General features: G+C 51.1%; 1 protein-coding gene across 2 annotated transcripts in view; it reads right to left on the bottom strand.

Annotated features, from left to right (window-relative positions):
* Nucleotides 1-2,977, bottom strand: part of KCNAB3 (potassium voltage-gated channel subfamily A regulatory beta subunit 3) — a 37,805-nt gene extending 34,828 nt beyond the window's left edge. Inside the window, exon 1 of one of the 2 annotated variants that reach the window (XM_083185526.1) lies at nt 2,193-2,977. In XM_083185526.1, coding sequence (XP_083041652.1) covers nt 2,193-2,413 — 221 coding nt within the window. In that variant the 5' untranslated portion in view covers nt 2,414-2,977. The remainder of the gene's footprint in view (nt 1-2,192) is intronic. The other variant, XM_083185527.1, reaches the window with a different exon arrangement.
* Nucleotides 2,978-18,359: the final 15,382 nt, after the last annotated feature.

Genomic DNA, 18,359 nt, shown 5'->3' with positions numbered 1-18,359 from the left:
CTCACAGCAGTCTCACAGGTATGTCTCACAGCAGTCACACAGGTAAGTCTCACAGCAGCCAAACAGGTTATGTCTCACAGCAGTCACACAGGAATGTCTCACAGCAGTAACACAGGAATGTCTCACAGCAGTCTCACAGGTAGGTCTCACAGCAGTCACACAGGTATGTCTCACAGCAGTCACACAGGTATGTCTCACAGCAGCCAAACAGGTTATGTCTCACAGCAGTCACACAGGTATGTCTCACAGCAGTCTCACAGGTATGTCTCACAGCAGTCACACAGGTATGTCACACAGCAATAACAGGTAAGACTCACAGCAGTAACATAAATATTTCTCAGGAATAATTTTGCAGCAGCCCGGGGATATCACAACAAGAGCAGTATAACCTGACAGTACATGAGTATATCCACAGCAGCTCAGGTGTGTTGCATAAGCAGTAGAGGTATACCTCAGTATCAGCTCATGTGTGTCACACCAGCAGTAGGGGTATACCTCAGGTGTGTCACACCAGCAGTAGCGGTATACCTCAGGTGTGTCACACCAGCAGTAGGGGTATACCTCAGGTGTTTCACACCAGCAGTAGGGGTATACCTCAGGTGTGTCACACCAGCAGTATTCGTATACCTCAGGTGTGTCACACCAGCAGTATTCGTATACTGTACCTTAGGTGTGTCACACCAGCAGCAGATCTAGACCTCAGCAGGTGATCAGGTGTGTCACACCAGCAGTAGGGGTGTACCTCAGGTAAGTCACACCAGCAGTAGGGGTGTACCTCAGGTGTGTCACACCAGCAGCAGATCTAGACCTCAGCAGGTGCTCAGGTGTGTCACACCAGCAGTAGGGGTGTACCTCAGGTGTGTCACACCAGCAGCAGATCTAGACCTCAGCAGGTGCTCAGGTGTGTCACACCAGCAGTAGGGGTGTACCTCAGGTGTGTCACACCAGCAGTAGGGGTATACCTCAGGTGTGTCACACCAGCAGTAGAGGTATACCTCAGGTGCGTCACACCAACGGTAAGGGTATACTTCAGGTGTGTCACACCAGCAGTAGAGGTATACCAGCAGTCGGGGAATACCTCAGGTGTGCCACACCAGCAGAAGTGCTATACCTCAGGTGTGCCACACCAGCAATAGGGGTATACCTCAGGTGTGCCACACCAGCAATAGGGGTATACCTCAGGAGTGTCACACCAGCAGTAGGGGTATACCTCAGGTGTGTCACACCAGCAATAGGGGTATACCTCAGGTGTGTCACACCAGCAGTAGGGGTATACCTCAGGTGTGCCACACCAGCAATAGGGGTATACCTCAGGTGTGTCACACCAGCAGTAGGGGTATACCTCAGGTGCGTCACACCAGCAGTAGGGGTATACCTCAGGTGTGTCACACCAGCAGTAGGGGTATACCTCAGGTGTGTCACACCAGCAGTAGGGGTATACCTCAGGTGTGCCACACCAGCAATAGGGGTATACCTCAGGTGTGCCACACCAGCAATAGGGGTATACCTCAGGTGTGTCACACCAGCAGTAGGGGTATACCTCAGGTGTGTCACACCAGCAGTACGGGTATACCTCAGGTGTGTCACACCAGCAGTAGGGGTATACCTCAGGTGTGCCACACCAGCAATAGGGGTATACCTCAGGTTTGCCACACCAGCAATAGGGGTATACCTCAGGTGTGTCACACCAGCAGTAGGGGTATACCTCAGGTGTGTCACACCAGCAGTAGGGGTATACCTCAGGTGTGTCACATCAGCAGTATTCGTATACTGTACCTCAGGTGTGTCACACCAGCAGTAGACGTATACTGTACCTCAGGTGTGTCGCACCAGCAGTAGACGTATACTGTACCTCAGGTGTGTCACACCAGCAGTAGAGCTATACCCTAGCAGTATCAGCTCAGGGATCTGATCCGCTCCCTTTCTATCACGTCATACAGGCTTAAAGTTGGAAATAACTTATTTGAAATAAATTGTGGACTTTGACCCTCTTGCAGCGTCAGAGACAATGAGATATACAATAGCTGTGGGTACACCCTGTAGCTTCCAGCAGCCATAGGGAGACATCAGAACATGCCACATATCAGTCCATGCACGGAGATATGACCTATGTATCATGCAGCATACTGTACATATGTCTCCAGTAACTAGAGGTGGCATAGTCCCACTGATGGCACCCTTCCGGTCCTTACCTGTATTTCATGCCCGTGGCTTTGCCCGTGGACTCCCGCAAGATGTGCGAGAGAAGGGGGAGCACCTGGTTAGGGTTCTTAGTCCCCAGAGGGGGGGTGCGCTGTTTGTTCTGCCCCCCAGTGCCCCCATTTTGCCCTCCAGAAGAGCGATTGGGGCAAAGGCGGTCCTCGCTGGTCCTACTTCTCAACGTCTGCTCTGTGCAAGCAAAAGAAACTTGCATACTGACAGGAGATGCCAAAGGGGGGCAAGTGGGAAATCAAATGGAGGATGAAGATGAGGAGGAGGATGAGGAGAGCCTGAGGGTTCAAAGGGGGGTCTGGGGCAAAAAAAAAATGAAAGAGTTTAAAGAAGCATAGAAGAATGAGGGCAGGTGGGAGAGGACAGAGGGAAAGGGACGGTGAAGGACCACAGGGGAGAAGATGAGGAAGAAGAAGGGAAGGGTGAGAGTGAATCTGGGAGGTAAGGAGAGAGTGAGACAGAGGGGGATGGAGGGAGACAGGGGAGGAGGTGTGAGGGGGATGGGATGAGGAGAGACGAAAAAGTGAGCAGTCCAGGAGGATACGTGGAGTGCCAGGATGGTGCGTGGGTTAGGGAGAGCGGAGAGGTCTTTGGCTACAGGGAAAGGGATGCCAGGGATGGGGCCAACCCAGCAGAGACGCCAGCATGGGACCAGGAAGATGAAGGAAACAGAGAGATAACAGGCTGTGGTGGGACAGCTCTGCAGTTATCAAGGGTGCACTTCCCACATCCCTCCCGTCTCCCTCTCCCTCTCTCCCTCATCCCTCTCCCTCTCTCTCTCTGCACCGATGCAGCTAATAAGAGCTCCTCCTCCTACTCGCAGCACTGGATGCATAGACTTTATGTACACAATTCCTGCTGGTAACAAGGGGAGACACTCTGCCCTGGCTGGCGAAGCGATGCTCTGCAGGCTGGGCACGTAGACGTATGCAGGGGCTAATTCTCTGCAGGGCTGTGACAGAAGGGATTAGGCAGAGGGGTGCAGACCAGGTGTCTGCCGGGATGAGCATCATGGGACTGCACAATGTCGTGGCTGGGGTGGTGATGCTCTGCAGGTCTGTGGCGAAATAGTGCTTCTGTGCGCAATGATCTGCAGGGGCCAGAAAGGCATGACAGGTTATGCAGGTCCCACGTGGGGGGATTGAGCTAATGATGCAGGTTCCAGGAATGGGATATACAATACAGAGGTTATGCAGGTCCCAGGATAGGGATATGTTACAATACAGAGGTTCTGCAGGTCCCAGGAGAGGAATATGTTACAATACAGAGGTTATGCAGGTCCCAGGAAAGGGATATGTTACAATACAGAGGCTATGCAGGTCCCAGGAGAGGGATATGTTACAATATTGATATTATTTATGTACCAGGCAGAGGAAATATAATATAGTACACTCTGTAGGTTGTAGGTTCTCCTAGGGTCTACCAGCCATATGGCAAAATTGGGGGAAAAATCACTGCGTCTTTATTTTCTTGTACTCACAGAGTAAGTCTGATTCTTCCTACAATCATTACGGTATGTTTTCAGAAGCAGCAGCAGGGAGAACTACATCTCCCAGCAGCCCCCTCTCCTCCCAGCAGCCCCCTCTCCAGTGGAAAGATGAAGGGTGATATGCCCCGGACCGGCGTGGACCACCAGAGACTACTAGACAAGAAGTATCTAACTTTTTTTAAGCAGAAAACCCACAAGGTCAACATTGACAAACGGTCGACACTACAAAAGGTCGACATGAGTTTGCCAGGTGCACGTGGATTCCCGATTAGTGTTGCGATAAATGAAATGGAAATTAAAAAAAAGTTAAATAATACATGTTGACCCTTTCAAAATGTCGACCATTCTCATGTTGACATTTTGCTTGTGTCGACCTCTGTAGGTACAAAGTAGATGGGATAAAACACTATTGACACTCTGTAGGTACCAGGTAGGTGACATGCATAAGGTTGACACAAGAAAAAGATTGACACAAAAAAAGTCGACACGTGCAAAGGTCAACATCATTTTTTCACGTTTACAGTATTTGTGTCATTGTCGACACCTGAGCGCTTGGTCCACAATCAGTGTATTGCGTTCCCTCGTTTTGCTCAGCACACAAAGTGCGAAGAATTCCAGAGAATTGGGGGGGGGGTGTTTTTGAAAAACCCACGTCGACCTCTTCAGGTGTTGACCCACTACTTGTGTCGACAGGTGAGGATAATGCTCTGCAGTCTCTCTCTGGAGTGATGCTAATCTCTCAAAACACAGCAGTCTGTGGGATTTATGTGGTGTGAGGACAGGCGGCAAACTCGTGTCGGCAGCCCTCTGGAGGAAATCCATTAAGCTATAAGTGCACCTCTCTGACATGAATGGAATTTACTACTTGGCCCATAGAACTAGCACTGTAAGCCAAGGTGAAAAGTGCGTCAGCACCTGCGGTGTCGGCACAATTATTGCAGCTGAAAATGATCTCCTGTGTCTGTGGTCTTATTTAATGATAATGCTGTATTATCAGCAGGGTAACGAAGGATGAATAATTACCAGCAGATGACAGATTGGAGGCTTAATTCTGGTGCATTTCCTAATAAACCTGCAGTCCTGGTCCCTGGTAAGTGAGGGGTTAACACAAGATGGGCCAATAACTTAGCCGGGAAACTTTGCATTGGAGAAGATAGGATGGGGGGGGGGGGGGGGGCGCGAAGCAAAGTGAGCGAGATGGATGTGTGAGGAGAATTAATGTAGCACAGAGCTGCAGAGACCGGCGCTGGTTCACTGAGAATAATCTGACTCAGCACATAGTGACGCAGGAGAGAGACCAAGAGAAAGCTGCAGAGAAACAGTGAGAGAGCTGCAATGAGACAATGAGAGAGAGCTGCAGAGACACAAAGAGCTGCAGAGACCGGCGCTGGTTTACTGACTCAGCACATAGTGATGCAGGTGAGAGACCAATGGAGAGCTGCAGAGATACAAAGAGAGAGCTGCAAAGAGACAGATCGAGCTGCATAGAGACAATGAGAGAGCGCTGCAGAGACACAAAGCTGCAGAGACCAGTACTGGTTCACTGACTCACCACATAGTGAAGCAGGTGAGAGACAGAGAGAGAGCTGCAGAGAGACAAAGAGAGAGCTGCAGAGAGACAGAGCGAGCTGCAGAGACCGGCGCTGGTTCACTGACCCAGCACATAGTGAAGCAGGTGAGAAAGAGAGATGCAGATTAACAAAAGAGAGAGCTGAAGAGACACAGAGAGAGCTGCAGAGACCGTCTCTGGTTCACTGAGAATAATCTGACTCAGCACATAATGACGCAAGCGAGAGATTGAGAGAAAGCTGCAGAGACACAAAGAGCTGCAGAGACCAGTGCTGGTTCACTGACCCAGCACATAGTGATGCAGGTGAGAGAGCTGCAGAGAGAAAGAGAGAGCTGCAGAGAGACCAGCCCTGGTTCACTGGCTCAGCACATAGTGATACAGGTGAGAGACCGAGAGAGAGCTGCAGAGAAACAAAGAGAGAGCTGCATAGAGACAGAGAGAGCTGCAGAGACCAGCGCTGGTTCACTGACTCAGCACATAGTGACGCAGGTGAGAGACCCAGAGAGAGCTGCAGAGACCGGTACTGGTTCACTGAGAATAATCTGACTCAGTACAGTGATGCAGGTGAGAGACAGAGAGAGAGAGCTGCAGAGAGACAAAGAGAGAGAGCTGCAGAGAGACAGTGAGAGAGAGCTGTAGAGACCAGCGCTGGTTCACTGACTCAGCACATAGTGACGCAGGTGAGAGTCCAAGAGAGAGCTGCAGAGCAACATAGAGAGAGCTGCAGAGACCAGCGCTGGTTCACTGACTCAGCACATAGTGATGCAGGTGAGAGACTGAGAGAGAACTGCAGAGAGACAAAGAGAGAGCTGCACGGAGACAGAGTGAGCTGAGCTAAGAGCACCGAGCAGAGAAACAGTGAGAGAGAGCTGCAGAAAAAGAGCTGCAGAGACCGGCACTGGTTCACTGAGAATAATCTGACTCAGCACAGTAATGCAGGTGAGAGACCGAGAGAGAGAGCTGCAGAGACACAAAGAGCTGCAGAGACCAGTGCTGGTTCACTGACCCAGCACATAGTGATGCAGGTGAGAGAGCTGCAGAGAGAAAGAGAGAGCTGCAGAGACCAGCCCTGAGTTTGAAGAAACTCAGGGAGCCCGAGGTGTGCTCCCACCACCACCAGTGACGTGACTAAACGCGTGCACAGGGGGCAGCCGTACGAACGTGTGGCCCTCTCCCAAAGGAGAAAGGCCCCATGGTTCCCCTAACCCCCCTCAACCATAAGGCCAAGGAAGGGAAAAAAGGGATCGGTGGGTCCTCTTCGCCGAAGCTTAGAGAGACCCGCTTTTCCTCCACCCCCGGAAGGGTTTCGGACGGTGGGTCCTCCGCAGCCCGTGCTTTGGAGAGACCCGACTTAGGCTTCCCTCCGCCTTGCGGCTCGGGGTTGCCCTCGAGGGAACCGGGACTCTCCCCAGAAGGTGAAGAGTCCCAGTCACGTTTGGGGAACGGAAGGCCCGTTAGGGACAGCCGCACTACCCAAATGAAAAAAACGTGACAAACTAACGAAAAACGTGAAGTGCAAAACGTGCAAATCATAAAAAGAAAAGAATAAGGCCCTAGCCAGAAGGCCGGGGGGGGGGGGTGTGAAAAATTGTCCTACCCCATCCAAAAGGACAGGGTAAGGACGTGAAGCGCTAACCTAAAGGGAAGTGCGCAGTGCAAGTGCCATTCGTGCAAGGTGACTTGGGATCACCCGTGCATGTCCGGCACCCCCGAGTTTCCCCGGGGGCACAGTGCAGCCTCGGACTCCAGGCAGCCGACCCTTCAGCGTCCGACCAAGCTTTTCTCCGTCTCACCAGGCAGGCATTTTCCAGCCCCTGGCATGGGAATGGGTACTCCACTGGGCCTTTCGAAAGACTCCCTTAGGGGCTGCACCCCCTCCGGAAGAGCAATCTACTCAGTCCCAGTGTTTCTCCGCTCCCAGGGTTAAGGTACTAAGCTGGGCCTTTCGCGGTCTCCCCATCAGAGGCTACGAACCTCTGGAACAGGAGCCATCTACTCAGTCCCAACCTTTCTCCGCTCCCTGGGATTGGATACTAGACTGAGAGACCAGCCCTGGTTCACTGACTCAGCACATAGTGATACAGCTGAGAGACCGAGAGAGAGCTGCAGAGAAACAAAGAGAGCTGCATAGACACAGAGAGAGCTGCAGAGACCAGCGCTGGTTCACTGACTCAGCACATAGTGATGCAGGTGAGAGACTGAGAGAGAGCTGCAGAGAGACAAAGAGAGAGCTGCATGGAGACAGAGCGAGCTGAGCTCTGAGCACCGAGCAGAGAAACAGTGAGAGAGAGCTACAGAAAGAGCTGCAGAAAAAGAGCTGCAGAGACCGGCACTGGTTCACTGAGAATAATCTGACTCAGCACATAATGACGAAGGCGAGAGATTGAGAGAGAGAGAGCTGCAGAGACACAAAGAGCTGCAGAGACCAGTGCTGGTTTACTGACCCAGAACATAGTGATGCAGGTGAGAGAGCTGCAGAGAGAAAGAGAGAGCTGCAGAGACCAGCCCTGGTTCACTGACTCAGCACATAGTGATACAGGTGAGAGACCAAGAGAGAGCTGCAGAGAAACAAAGAGAGAGCTGCATAGAGACAGAGAGAGCTGCAGAGACCAGCGCTGGTTCACTGACACATACTGTAGTGACACAGGTGAGAGACCGAGAGAGAGCTGCAGAGAAAAAGCTGCAGTGACCGGTACTGGTTCACTGAGAATAATCTGACTCAACACAGTGATGCAGGTGAGAGACCGAGAGAGCTGCAGAGAGACAAAGAGAGAGAGCTGCAGAGAGACAGTGAGAGAGAGCTGCAGAGACCAGCTCTGGTTCACTGACTCAGCACATAGTGACGCAGGTTAGAGACCAAGAGAGAGCTGCAGAGCAACAAAGAGAGAGCTACGGAGAGACAGAGCAAGCTGCAGAGACCAGCGCTGGTTCACTGACTGAGCACATAGTGATACGGGTGAGAGACTGAGAGAGAACTGCAGAGAGACAAAGAGAGAGCTGCACGGAGACAGAACAAGCTGAGCTCTGAGCACCGAGCAGAGAAACAGTGAGAGAGAGCTGCAGAAAAAGAGCTGCAGAGACCGGCGCTGGTTCATTGAGAATAATATGACTCAGCACAGTAATGCAGGTGAGAGACCGAGAGAGAGCTGCAGAGAGACAAAGAGAGAGAGCTGCAGAGACCAGCACTGAGATGCAGAAAAATAGAGAGCTGAAGAGAGAGATACGGTGAGACATAAAGAGCTGCAGAGAGGAAAGAGCAGGGCCGGCGCCACCGCTAGGCAGGTCCAGGCATTTGCCTAGGGCACCGGCCACTGGAGTGCAGTAGTTAGCTGGAAAGCTACCACCGCAGCGGAGCAGGAGAGCCGGAGGAAGGAGTAGGTGTTCAGTGAGTGAGCATCGCACCCCCCCCCCCACCCAACACCCAGGATCACGGCGGCCACATCGCGGACCCCCCGGCGGCTGGGTAGCCACATCGCAGTACTCCCCCCCCCAGCGGCCGGTCAGCCACATTGCGCACCCCAGCGGCCAGGCGGCAACATCGCGGACCCCCCCATGGAGCAGTTGAGTGCCGGGGCACCCCTCCCGCCTGGGGCGCTCCTGGGAAGAAGAGCTGCATATAGAGAGTGAGAGAGCTGCAGATAGAGAGAGATAGTTTCAGAAATATAGATAAAGAGAGCTGTGGAGACAGGCGCTGGTTTACTGAGAATAATCTGGTGCAGAACATAGTGATGCAGGCAAGAGACAGAGAGAGCTGCAAAGAGATAGAGGGGCCCATTTATCAAACCATATTTGTGTCTAAATCCCCGAAAACTCCTGTTTTCGGGCTTTAGCCGCAAATATTAAGTATCCCCCAAATGTATCAAAGGGGGACCACAGCAGGAATCTCCGATTCTTGCTGCAATCCCCCCTGCAGCGCCGCCGGCCGCATCCCCCATAGGTTTTTATGGGAGCTGCAGAGAGAGAGAGAGAGGGATGTTCTAACATCCGCCGCCCCCCTCCGCCGGCCTCGCATAGTTAATGATAGCATTTGCTCTAACATATCATTAACGCAAGGGACAGCTCTTGCGATAAGAGCTGTCCCTTGCGATGCGGCCACGGCGCTGGACTTCCGGGTCTGAGACCCAGGAGTCCGTCTGCGCATCTGTGTTCTCATGCACTTATACACCAGGGTTGTGTCTCAGGACATGTGGCTGTTACTAAATATTTCATTTTTAAAACCCTTTGCATTACATACTAAACTGTGCACACATAAATATGTCCCACACATTGACATGCACTGATCCATACTTAACAGTGGTTACATAGTCTAAACCATGGTGGACATTTTTTGATTAGCCGACACAATGTCGACATTCATCAATGTTGATCCTTTTCTGCGAAAGGAGTCATTCACAGATATATCAAATCTGCTGTGTAACACAGCCGATGCCCAATACATTAATATTTTCCTTACCTACATGCTCATTGCCAGGGGTTACATGCTCATTGTCAGGGGTTTCTTGCTCATTGCCAGAGGTTACATTCTCATTGACAGGGATTATATGCTCATTGCCAGGGGTTACATGCTCTCTGGCGGGGATTACATGCTCATTGCCGGGGGTTACATGCTAATTGCCAGGGGTTTATCTGCTCATATGCAGTCACATGCGTCAGAACTCATTGGACGGCGCTTCACAGCCCAGATGGACAATGAACCGGCCTACTGCAAAAGCAACCAAAGAGTTATTAAGGTAAATAAGTGGAATGTTATGCAATGTCCAAGTCAGTCACCTGACCTGAATCCCATTGAGCATTTCACTTGATGACGACAAAACTGAAGGGAATCTTGAAGAACAAGCAGGAACTGAAGACATTTGCAGTAGAGGCCTGGCAGAGCATCACCAGGGATCAGAGGCGTAACCAGATATTCGTAGGCCCCATAGCATACCTCCCAACTTCTGTTGGGGAAATAGGGACACTCGCGCGGCTTCCCCCGCGAGCGCCCCGAAAAGGGGGCGGGGTGTATGCAAATGAGGGTGCGGCTTATGCTAATTAGCCGCAACCTCATTTTCATACGAGCATGCGCACAGCGTCTATTCTATTAGATTGGGGGCTCTCCCAACTGCCACCCCCGCAGCGGGACAATGCCTGCCGCGGGTGGGACAGCGGGACAGTACCCGAAAATCGGGACTGTCCCGCTGTAATCGTGACAGTTGGGAGGTATGCCATAGCAAAAGTTTGTAAGGGCCCCCTGTTTAGCAACTGATGGTAATAAATGTTACTTACTCAGCAAAGATGGGCCCTTTTCAGCTCTGGGCCCCATAGCAGATGCACTCCTTGCACCTATGGTAGTTACGCCCTGGCCAGGGATGACACCCAGCGTCTGGTGATGTCTATGCGTTCCAGACTTCAGGCTGTAACTGACTGCAAAGGATTTGCAACAAAGTATTAAAAAGTGAAAGTTTGGTTTAGAATTGTTTAGTTTGTGCCATTACTATTGGTCCCTTAAGAAGTGGGAGGCGCATATAGAAACCGTTGTAATTCCTACACCGTGCACCTGATTTGGATGTAAATACCCTCAAATTAAAGCTGAAAGTCTGCAGATAAAGCACGTCTTGTTTGGTTCATTTCAAATCCATTGTGGTGGTGTAGAGGGCCCAAAATATGACAATTATGCAGATATCCCAATATTTATGGACCTGACTGTGTATCTATCAGTGTGTACCCAACTTTACGGTGCCCAGCGGACTGATTTCTGGAACCACCCCCCCTCGTGTGTGCGTGTCTCTTTGTTACCAGAGGATTATTATCTTGTAGTTGCCAATTGATTTGACTTTAAATAAAGACTGCATTACAGAAAAGGGATGTCCCAGCCTCGTTATTTTATGAAGCAAGGAATTAAAAAGCAGATAACAATAAACAGCTGCATCACATGAATGGAGTTATAGGTAATGGGGATATGATGCATTGTGTAATGGGAGTGTAACACTTGGAAGGAGATGAATCTGTGCAGCTTGTGCTGTTTTAATTAACAGCTCAGGTGTGTTATAGCAGCTCATAACAGTACCTCAGATTGACCACAAGATGGCACAGTCCTACTGCATATACAGGGCGCTCACTAGTCAATGACACTTGCTAACTGCATTACTCCACCATTAACAGAAATTGGTGGGAAGGGAGAGGGGGTCCTACAGGGTGAATGTGGGCTCATGCAAAGCGGCCAGTTCTTTAGCCAGATCCAGAATTAATAGTCACATATGATGTGTATTGGCTCACAGTAAGTAGAGAAGTGTTATGCACTATGAGAGGTGGCCCACAGAACATGGAGAGTACATGCAAACTCTTCACAGAGTGCTTGTATTTTAAGGCCCAGTGATGTGAGGCAGCAGTGCCACCGGCCACGTGTCCCCAGGACCCCAGGGTGGAAGGGGCAGGACAGATCACAGGGGTGTCCCTGGCTACAGTAAGGGCTGAAGTCAGTACTATTTTTCTGGAAAAAGTAGGTTCAGAAACTCCTGGTCTGGGGGAGAAGCCATTTAAAAAATTTATATTGATAATATATAGTTATAAACATATAAAACATTATATATATATATATATAGATAGATAGATAGATAGATAGATAGATAGATAGATAGATAGATAGATAGATAGATAGATAGATAGATGCAAGGGGCGGACCGGCACTCAGTTCCACAAAATGACAATTGCTGCGGTGCCTTCCCATAAATGATAATAAGTCGCAGGTAGAAAGGCGGCACTCGTAGACTTTGTAGAAAACTTCTTTATATGAACATCAAAAAAGTGCAAGATAGACCAACGTTTTGGGGATACTCCCCGTTTTCAAGGTGCAGTCACTCTGCATCTTGCAAACGGGGAGTATCCCCGAAACGTTGGTCTATCTTGCACTTTTTTGATGTTCATATAAAGAAGTTTTCTACAAAGTCTACGAGTGCCGCCTTTCTACCTGCGACTTATAGATACATATATATATATATATATAGATAGATAGATAGATAGATAGATAGATAGATAGATAGGTAGATAGTTAGTTAGATAGATAGGTAGATAGATAGATATTTCATTGAAGAACGCACTCAAAAACTATTTTAAAATAAAGCCTCTTCCTGGCTCCCTCTGTTTGGAAAGCGATGGGGTAATATAAGGGGGGATTGTGCCAGACCCTTAGCTGGGAGAGTAGGCCTGTCATGATCTCCACAGCAAATATGGCCAGTCCCTCCTCTACACACATGGCCCCTCCCACCCTTGCACATATGGCCAGTCCTTTCTCTACACATATGGCCCCTCCCACCCCTGCACATATGGCCAGTCCCTCCTCTACACATATGGCCCCTCCCACCCGTGCACATATGGCCAGTCCTTCCTCTTCACATATGGCCCCTCCCACCCCTGCACATATAGCCAGTCCTTTGTCTACACATATGGCCCATCCCTGCAAATATGGCCAGTCCCACCCCTGCATATATGGCCCCCCTACCCCTGCACAAATGGCCCCTCCCACCCTTGCACATATGGCCAGTCCTTCCTCTACACATATGGCCCCTCCCACCCCTGCACATATGGCCAGTCCCTCCTCTACACATATGGCCCCTCCCACCCTTGCACATATGGCCAGTCCCTCCTCTACACATATGGCCCCTCCCACCCTTGCACATATGGCCAGTCCTTCCTCTTCACATATGGCCCCTCCCACCACTGCACTTATGGCCAGTCCCTCCTCTACACATATGTCCCCTCCTACCCCTGCACATATGGGCAGTCCCTCCTCTACACATATGGCCCCTCCCACCCCTGCACATATAGCCAGTCCTTCGTCTACACATATGGCCCCTCCCATCCCTGCAAATATGGCCAGTCCCACCCCTGCATATCTGGCCCCCCTACCCCTGCACAAATGGCCCCTCCCACCCCTACACATGTGGCCAGTCCCACCCCTGCATATATGGCCCCTCCCACCCCTGCACATATAGCCAGTCCTTTGTCTACACATATGGCCCATCCCTGCAAATATGGCCAGTCCCACCCCTGCATATCTGGCCCCCCTACCCCTGCACAAATGGCCCCTCCCACCCCTGCACATATGGCCAGTCCCTCCTCTACACATATGGCCCCTCCCACCCTTGCACATATGGCCAGTCCTTCCTCTACACATATGGCCCCTCCCACCCCTGCACATATGGCCAGTCCCTCCTCTACACATATGGCCCCTCCCACCCTTGCACATATGGCCAGTCCCTCCTCTACACATATGGCCCCTCCCACCCTTGCACATATGGCCAGTCCTTCCTCTTCACATATGGCCCCTCCCACCACTGCACTTATGGCCAGTCCCTCCTCTACACATATGTCCCCTCCTACCCCTGCACATATGGGCAGTCCCTCCTCTACACATATGGCCCCTCCCACCCCTGCACATATAGCCAGTCCTTCGTCTACACATATGGCCCCTCCCATCCCTGCAAATATGGCCAGTCCCACCCCTGCATATCTGGCCCCCCTACCCCTGCACAAATGGCCCCTCCCACCCCTACACATGTGGCCAGTCCCACCCCTGCATATATGGCCAGTCCTACCCCTGCACATATGGCCAGTCCTACCCCAGCACATATAGCTGCTCCAACCCTTGCGTATGCAAGTCCCAACTCTACACATATGGCTCCTCCTACCGCTTCATTTATGGCCAATTCCACCCCTGCACAGATGATCACCCTTACCTTGCACATTTGACTCCTCCTGGCCCTATACATATGAATGCACCCACCCTTTACATATGGCCCCTCTCGCCACTTCATATATAACCCCTCCATAGCTGCACATATGACTCCTCCCAAGCCTGCACATATGGCCCCCTCCCATAGCTATACATATGGCCCCACCAACTCCGGCACTAACCCCCTAGCTACACATATGGCCCCTCCCACCCTGGAACTCACCCCATAGCTACACATATGGCCCCTCCCACCCCGGAACTCACCCCATAGCTGCACATATGGGCCCCTCCCACCCCGGCATTCACCCCATATCTAAACATATGGCCCCTCTCACCCCGACTCTCACCCCATAGCTGCACATATGGGCCCCTCCCACCCCGACTCTCACCCCATAGCTGCACATATGGCCCCTCTCACCCCGACTCTCACCCCATAGCTGCACATATGGGCCCCTCCCACCCCGGAACTCACCCCATATCTAAACATATGGCCCCTCTCACCCCGGAATTCACCCCATAGCTACACATATGGCCCCTCCCACCCCGGAACTCACCCCATAGCTGCACATATGGCCCCTCCCACCCCGACTCTCACCCCATAGCTGCACATATGGCCCCTCCCACCCCAGCACTCACCCCATAGCTACACATATGGCCCCTCCCACCCCAGCACTCACCCCATAGCTACACATATGGCCCCTCCCACCCCGGCACTCACCCCATAGCTACACATATGGCCCCTCCCACCCCGGCACTCACCACATAGCTGCACATATGCCCCTCGTATAGCTGCACATGTATTCCCTTCCCGTCACCACACATATGATATTCTGACTTTCATACTCAAACGCCGCCATTATTACAGTACAGGTTTTAAGGATATCCATGTTTGAGGTCAAGAGGTTTATCAAATAGACGGAGGCACTCATTGTCACCAGTGCACAAGCATGGATATCCTTAAAACCTGGACTGTAATGGTGGAGTTTGGGAAACACTTCTTGGAGTGCAATCCCCAGCCGAGATAAACAACCAGCCAATCAGCATCTAGCTGCCATGTTACAGGCTGCATTTGAAAAGTGGTGGGAGTTGATTGGTCCGAGCTTCGTTATATCTCCCCTGTTACCTGTACTTTATGCTCCTCTCTGTCACTGACACTCCGTGCGTGCGCAGGAAGCTCTCTATCCCACGGTCCACATGTCGGCGAGTGGCCCATCGGTGGGGGGGTGAGGTGGGCTCCCCCAGACCGGGCCGCAAAACCCTCCGCTTCCATCCTCCTGCCTTACCATGGGGACTCCCAAAGAGGTCATTGTATTTAGATGTATAGGGGTACATGAGAGACATGGGGGTCGGGGGGGGGGGGGGGTGAGTGGAGTTGGGCTGGTGGGGGGGGGGGGCGTATTGGGATTTCTATAGGGATGCCACAGAGGGGTGGGAATAAGTTGGGATGGGATAAACAGGCATGTCATGGGGTGTATCACGAGGGGGGGGGGGTCACAAAAGTGGGAATAAGTATCAGTAGCCAGAAGTTGGGGAAATCAATAAAGGGTTAATACAGAAAAGTGAGGGAAGGAGAGAGAGAGACGAGAGACAGCCGACACAGAGACAGAGAGAGAGTGAGGGAGAGAGATCACTGTGAGTGGAGAGAACGCCGGAGAGAGATGACGCGTTCCTCTCGCATGACATCTGTGCGCCTTCTGTGTTTGGGAGCCTGAGGGGGTCACAGATGAGGCACGGTACTGTGCCAGGGAGAGAGAGTGTGTGAGAAAGAGAGAGGGACAGGGAGCGATGGCGAGAGGGGCTGGTGGAAGGGAAGATAGGGGTACGAGGGGAAAGCTGGGGGAGGCACAGTGGGTTGTAAGGGGCAGATGGGAGGGAACATGCTGGAGAATCAGGGGAGATGTGGCAGGCATTGGAGAGAGATAAAGTATCAGCCAATCAGCTCTTAACTGATGATGATGCAGAGCCATGGAGATGTACACATATGATCGCAGGCACCCACCATCGGAGATGTACACATATGATCGCAGGCACCCACCATCGGAGTTGTACACATATGATCGCAGGCACCCACCATCGGAGTTGTACACATATGATCGCAGGCACCCACCATCGGAGTTGTACACATATGATCGCAGGCACCCACCATCGGAGTTGTACACATATGATCGCAGGCGCCTCACCATCAGAGATGTTCGCAAACCATCGCAGACACCCCACCATCGGAAATGTTTGCAAACTATCGCAGACATCCCCACCATCGGAAATGTTTGCAAAACCAGAATTAGAAGAACCACGGAAACTTCTTGCGTGTAAAATTGGGTTCCGCACCCGGTCCCAAGTCTCCTGCATCGCCGCTGCAGCCCCCGCAAACCCTTTCCCCGTTGCAACAAATACTATAAAACGCTGGGCACGCTAACAATATCCCCCACTGCATGTACCGACAATAGAGAATGTTGTTGATGCCATCATGCGCGTGGAAGGGCCCCTCATCAGCGACATTGCGCGTACGCACTGGACAACATTTACATTTTGTTGCTCCAACACATCGAAATCGTTTCAAATGTTTGTACCCAGCGCTAGCCCTAAAAATCAACCGACATTGACAACAATATAAAATAATAATAACAACTAAAAAAAAATCTGCCAATGACCAATGTTGGTTAGTTTTAGATTGATTACAGATCGATTTTTGGCCTCTTTTTAGTAAATCCGCCCTTGTATATACAAGAGAGACAGCTTGGGACATTGCACGCGTTTTACGCTCTCGTTTTACATTATTTATGTGCAGTGTCGTATATATTGCAGCATGTTCCGTTGCGCTGTACAATTGTAATGGCAACGTGAGTTTTTCACTTTTTTGGGTCTATGTCGACATAGTTCGACGTGGACAACGTATAAGTGCCATCCCCATGCATGGGCACACTATTATATTCTCCCTCTACGCCCACCGGTAAAGTATGAACAAGTCAGTTTAATAAAAAAAAACATGAAAAACCCATGTCTACCTTTTTCCATATTGATCTTTTGTCCCTGTTGACCTTTTTTATCCATTTCGGTTTTGTGACTTGACCTTTTTTCACGTGTCGACCTTTTAACTGTCGAACAATAGTGGTCGACCTATTTGACTGTCAACCTAGAAACTTCTGCCCGCCTACCCGATGCAGTGAGGAGGTGGATCTGGGGTCTCAGCCCGTGCATGTGTTGTCTTCGCTCTGGCATGCAGAGTAGAATTGTGAGCGGGTGACAAAGGCTCTGGGGGTAATGGCCGCCCTGACGCTAACGTCCCCTGACATCTTTAGGAGAGCACATGTTCCCCTCCTCCTCCCGTCTCATGTGAATGTACATAGCAACCCAGAACATGTTTACAGTCTATCCCCCCCCCCTTCCTGCCGGCACTGCCCGCTCTCTTCATGTCTACACTGGGGACTCCTGCATCGCCGGCTTTACCCAGAACGTGCGCGACCCCTCTGCATTTACACCACGGATTTGCGCTGTACACTGGGCTGTTGCTGGAGAAGGTGCCATTGCTATCACGTAACCTGGATCGGGGCACACAGAGGTGTGATTTGGGCTTATCGTTATAGAAGGGGCCTGGAGTGAAGGTCAGGGTGTAAAGGAGGAGGAGGGGGTCTTGGACTGGACACCCTAATTTCAAACATAATGAGAGGGGCTATCATTCTGGGACTTGTAGTTCCACCCAAGCGCTGCTAATCAGAATCATTGCTGTAAACTCTGTCATTTCTGGTTACACCAACCGACGAGCAGGTGACCTCATCAGGTAGGTCCCTGACCCCAAGGTCAGTGTCAGCCGGTCAGAGTTTGCATATAGGACTAGAAGTTTCCAACCTCATTAGACCTATGCATGTAGCGATATACAATTCTCCTATATCGCTTCGTGTGTAGAGGCCATAGCGATGAGTGGCCCCGCGCTGCGTTATCACCAGAGAACACTGGCCCTGACAGATTGCACAGCACACTGCGCTGACACGTCGCTGTGCAGCTCTGTGTACTGAGCGATCTGAGCAATCCATCATCGCTCAGCAAAATCTCTACATGTGTAGGCCCCATAGGTCTGCGAGGGAATTGCGAAAACCTTGCTAAGCATTGCATTGCGTTCCTTGTTCTTTGCTCATCTATGTATTGTCAGGCGCTGCAGAACCCTTGAGACGACTTATAAATAAATGATAATAATAAGCAATTCCTGAACCATCGAATGGATTTTGCAGTCTGTGCAAATGAAAAGCTGTGCAAAATGGAAAGTCTGCGCAATGAAAGCTTTGGCCCTTTCATTAACCTGCGACCGGTACAGGCCGATCAATGGCGTCACACCCCCTCCCCGACAAGGAGGTGACCTCATCAGGTAGGTCCGTAATGTCATA

Source organism: Crinia signifera, chromosome 4, assembly GCF_055691185.1.
Source record: "Crinia signifera chromosome 4, ASM5569118v1, whole genome shotgun sequence".
In the NCBI taxonomy this organism is placed as follows: domain Eukaryota; kingdom Metazoa; phylum Chordata; class Amphibia; order Anura; family Myobatrachidae; genus Crinia; species Crinia signifera.
This window is presented reverse-complemented; position numbering and strand designations above follow the sequence as displayed.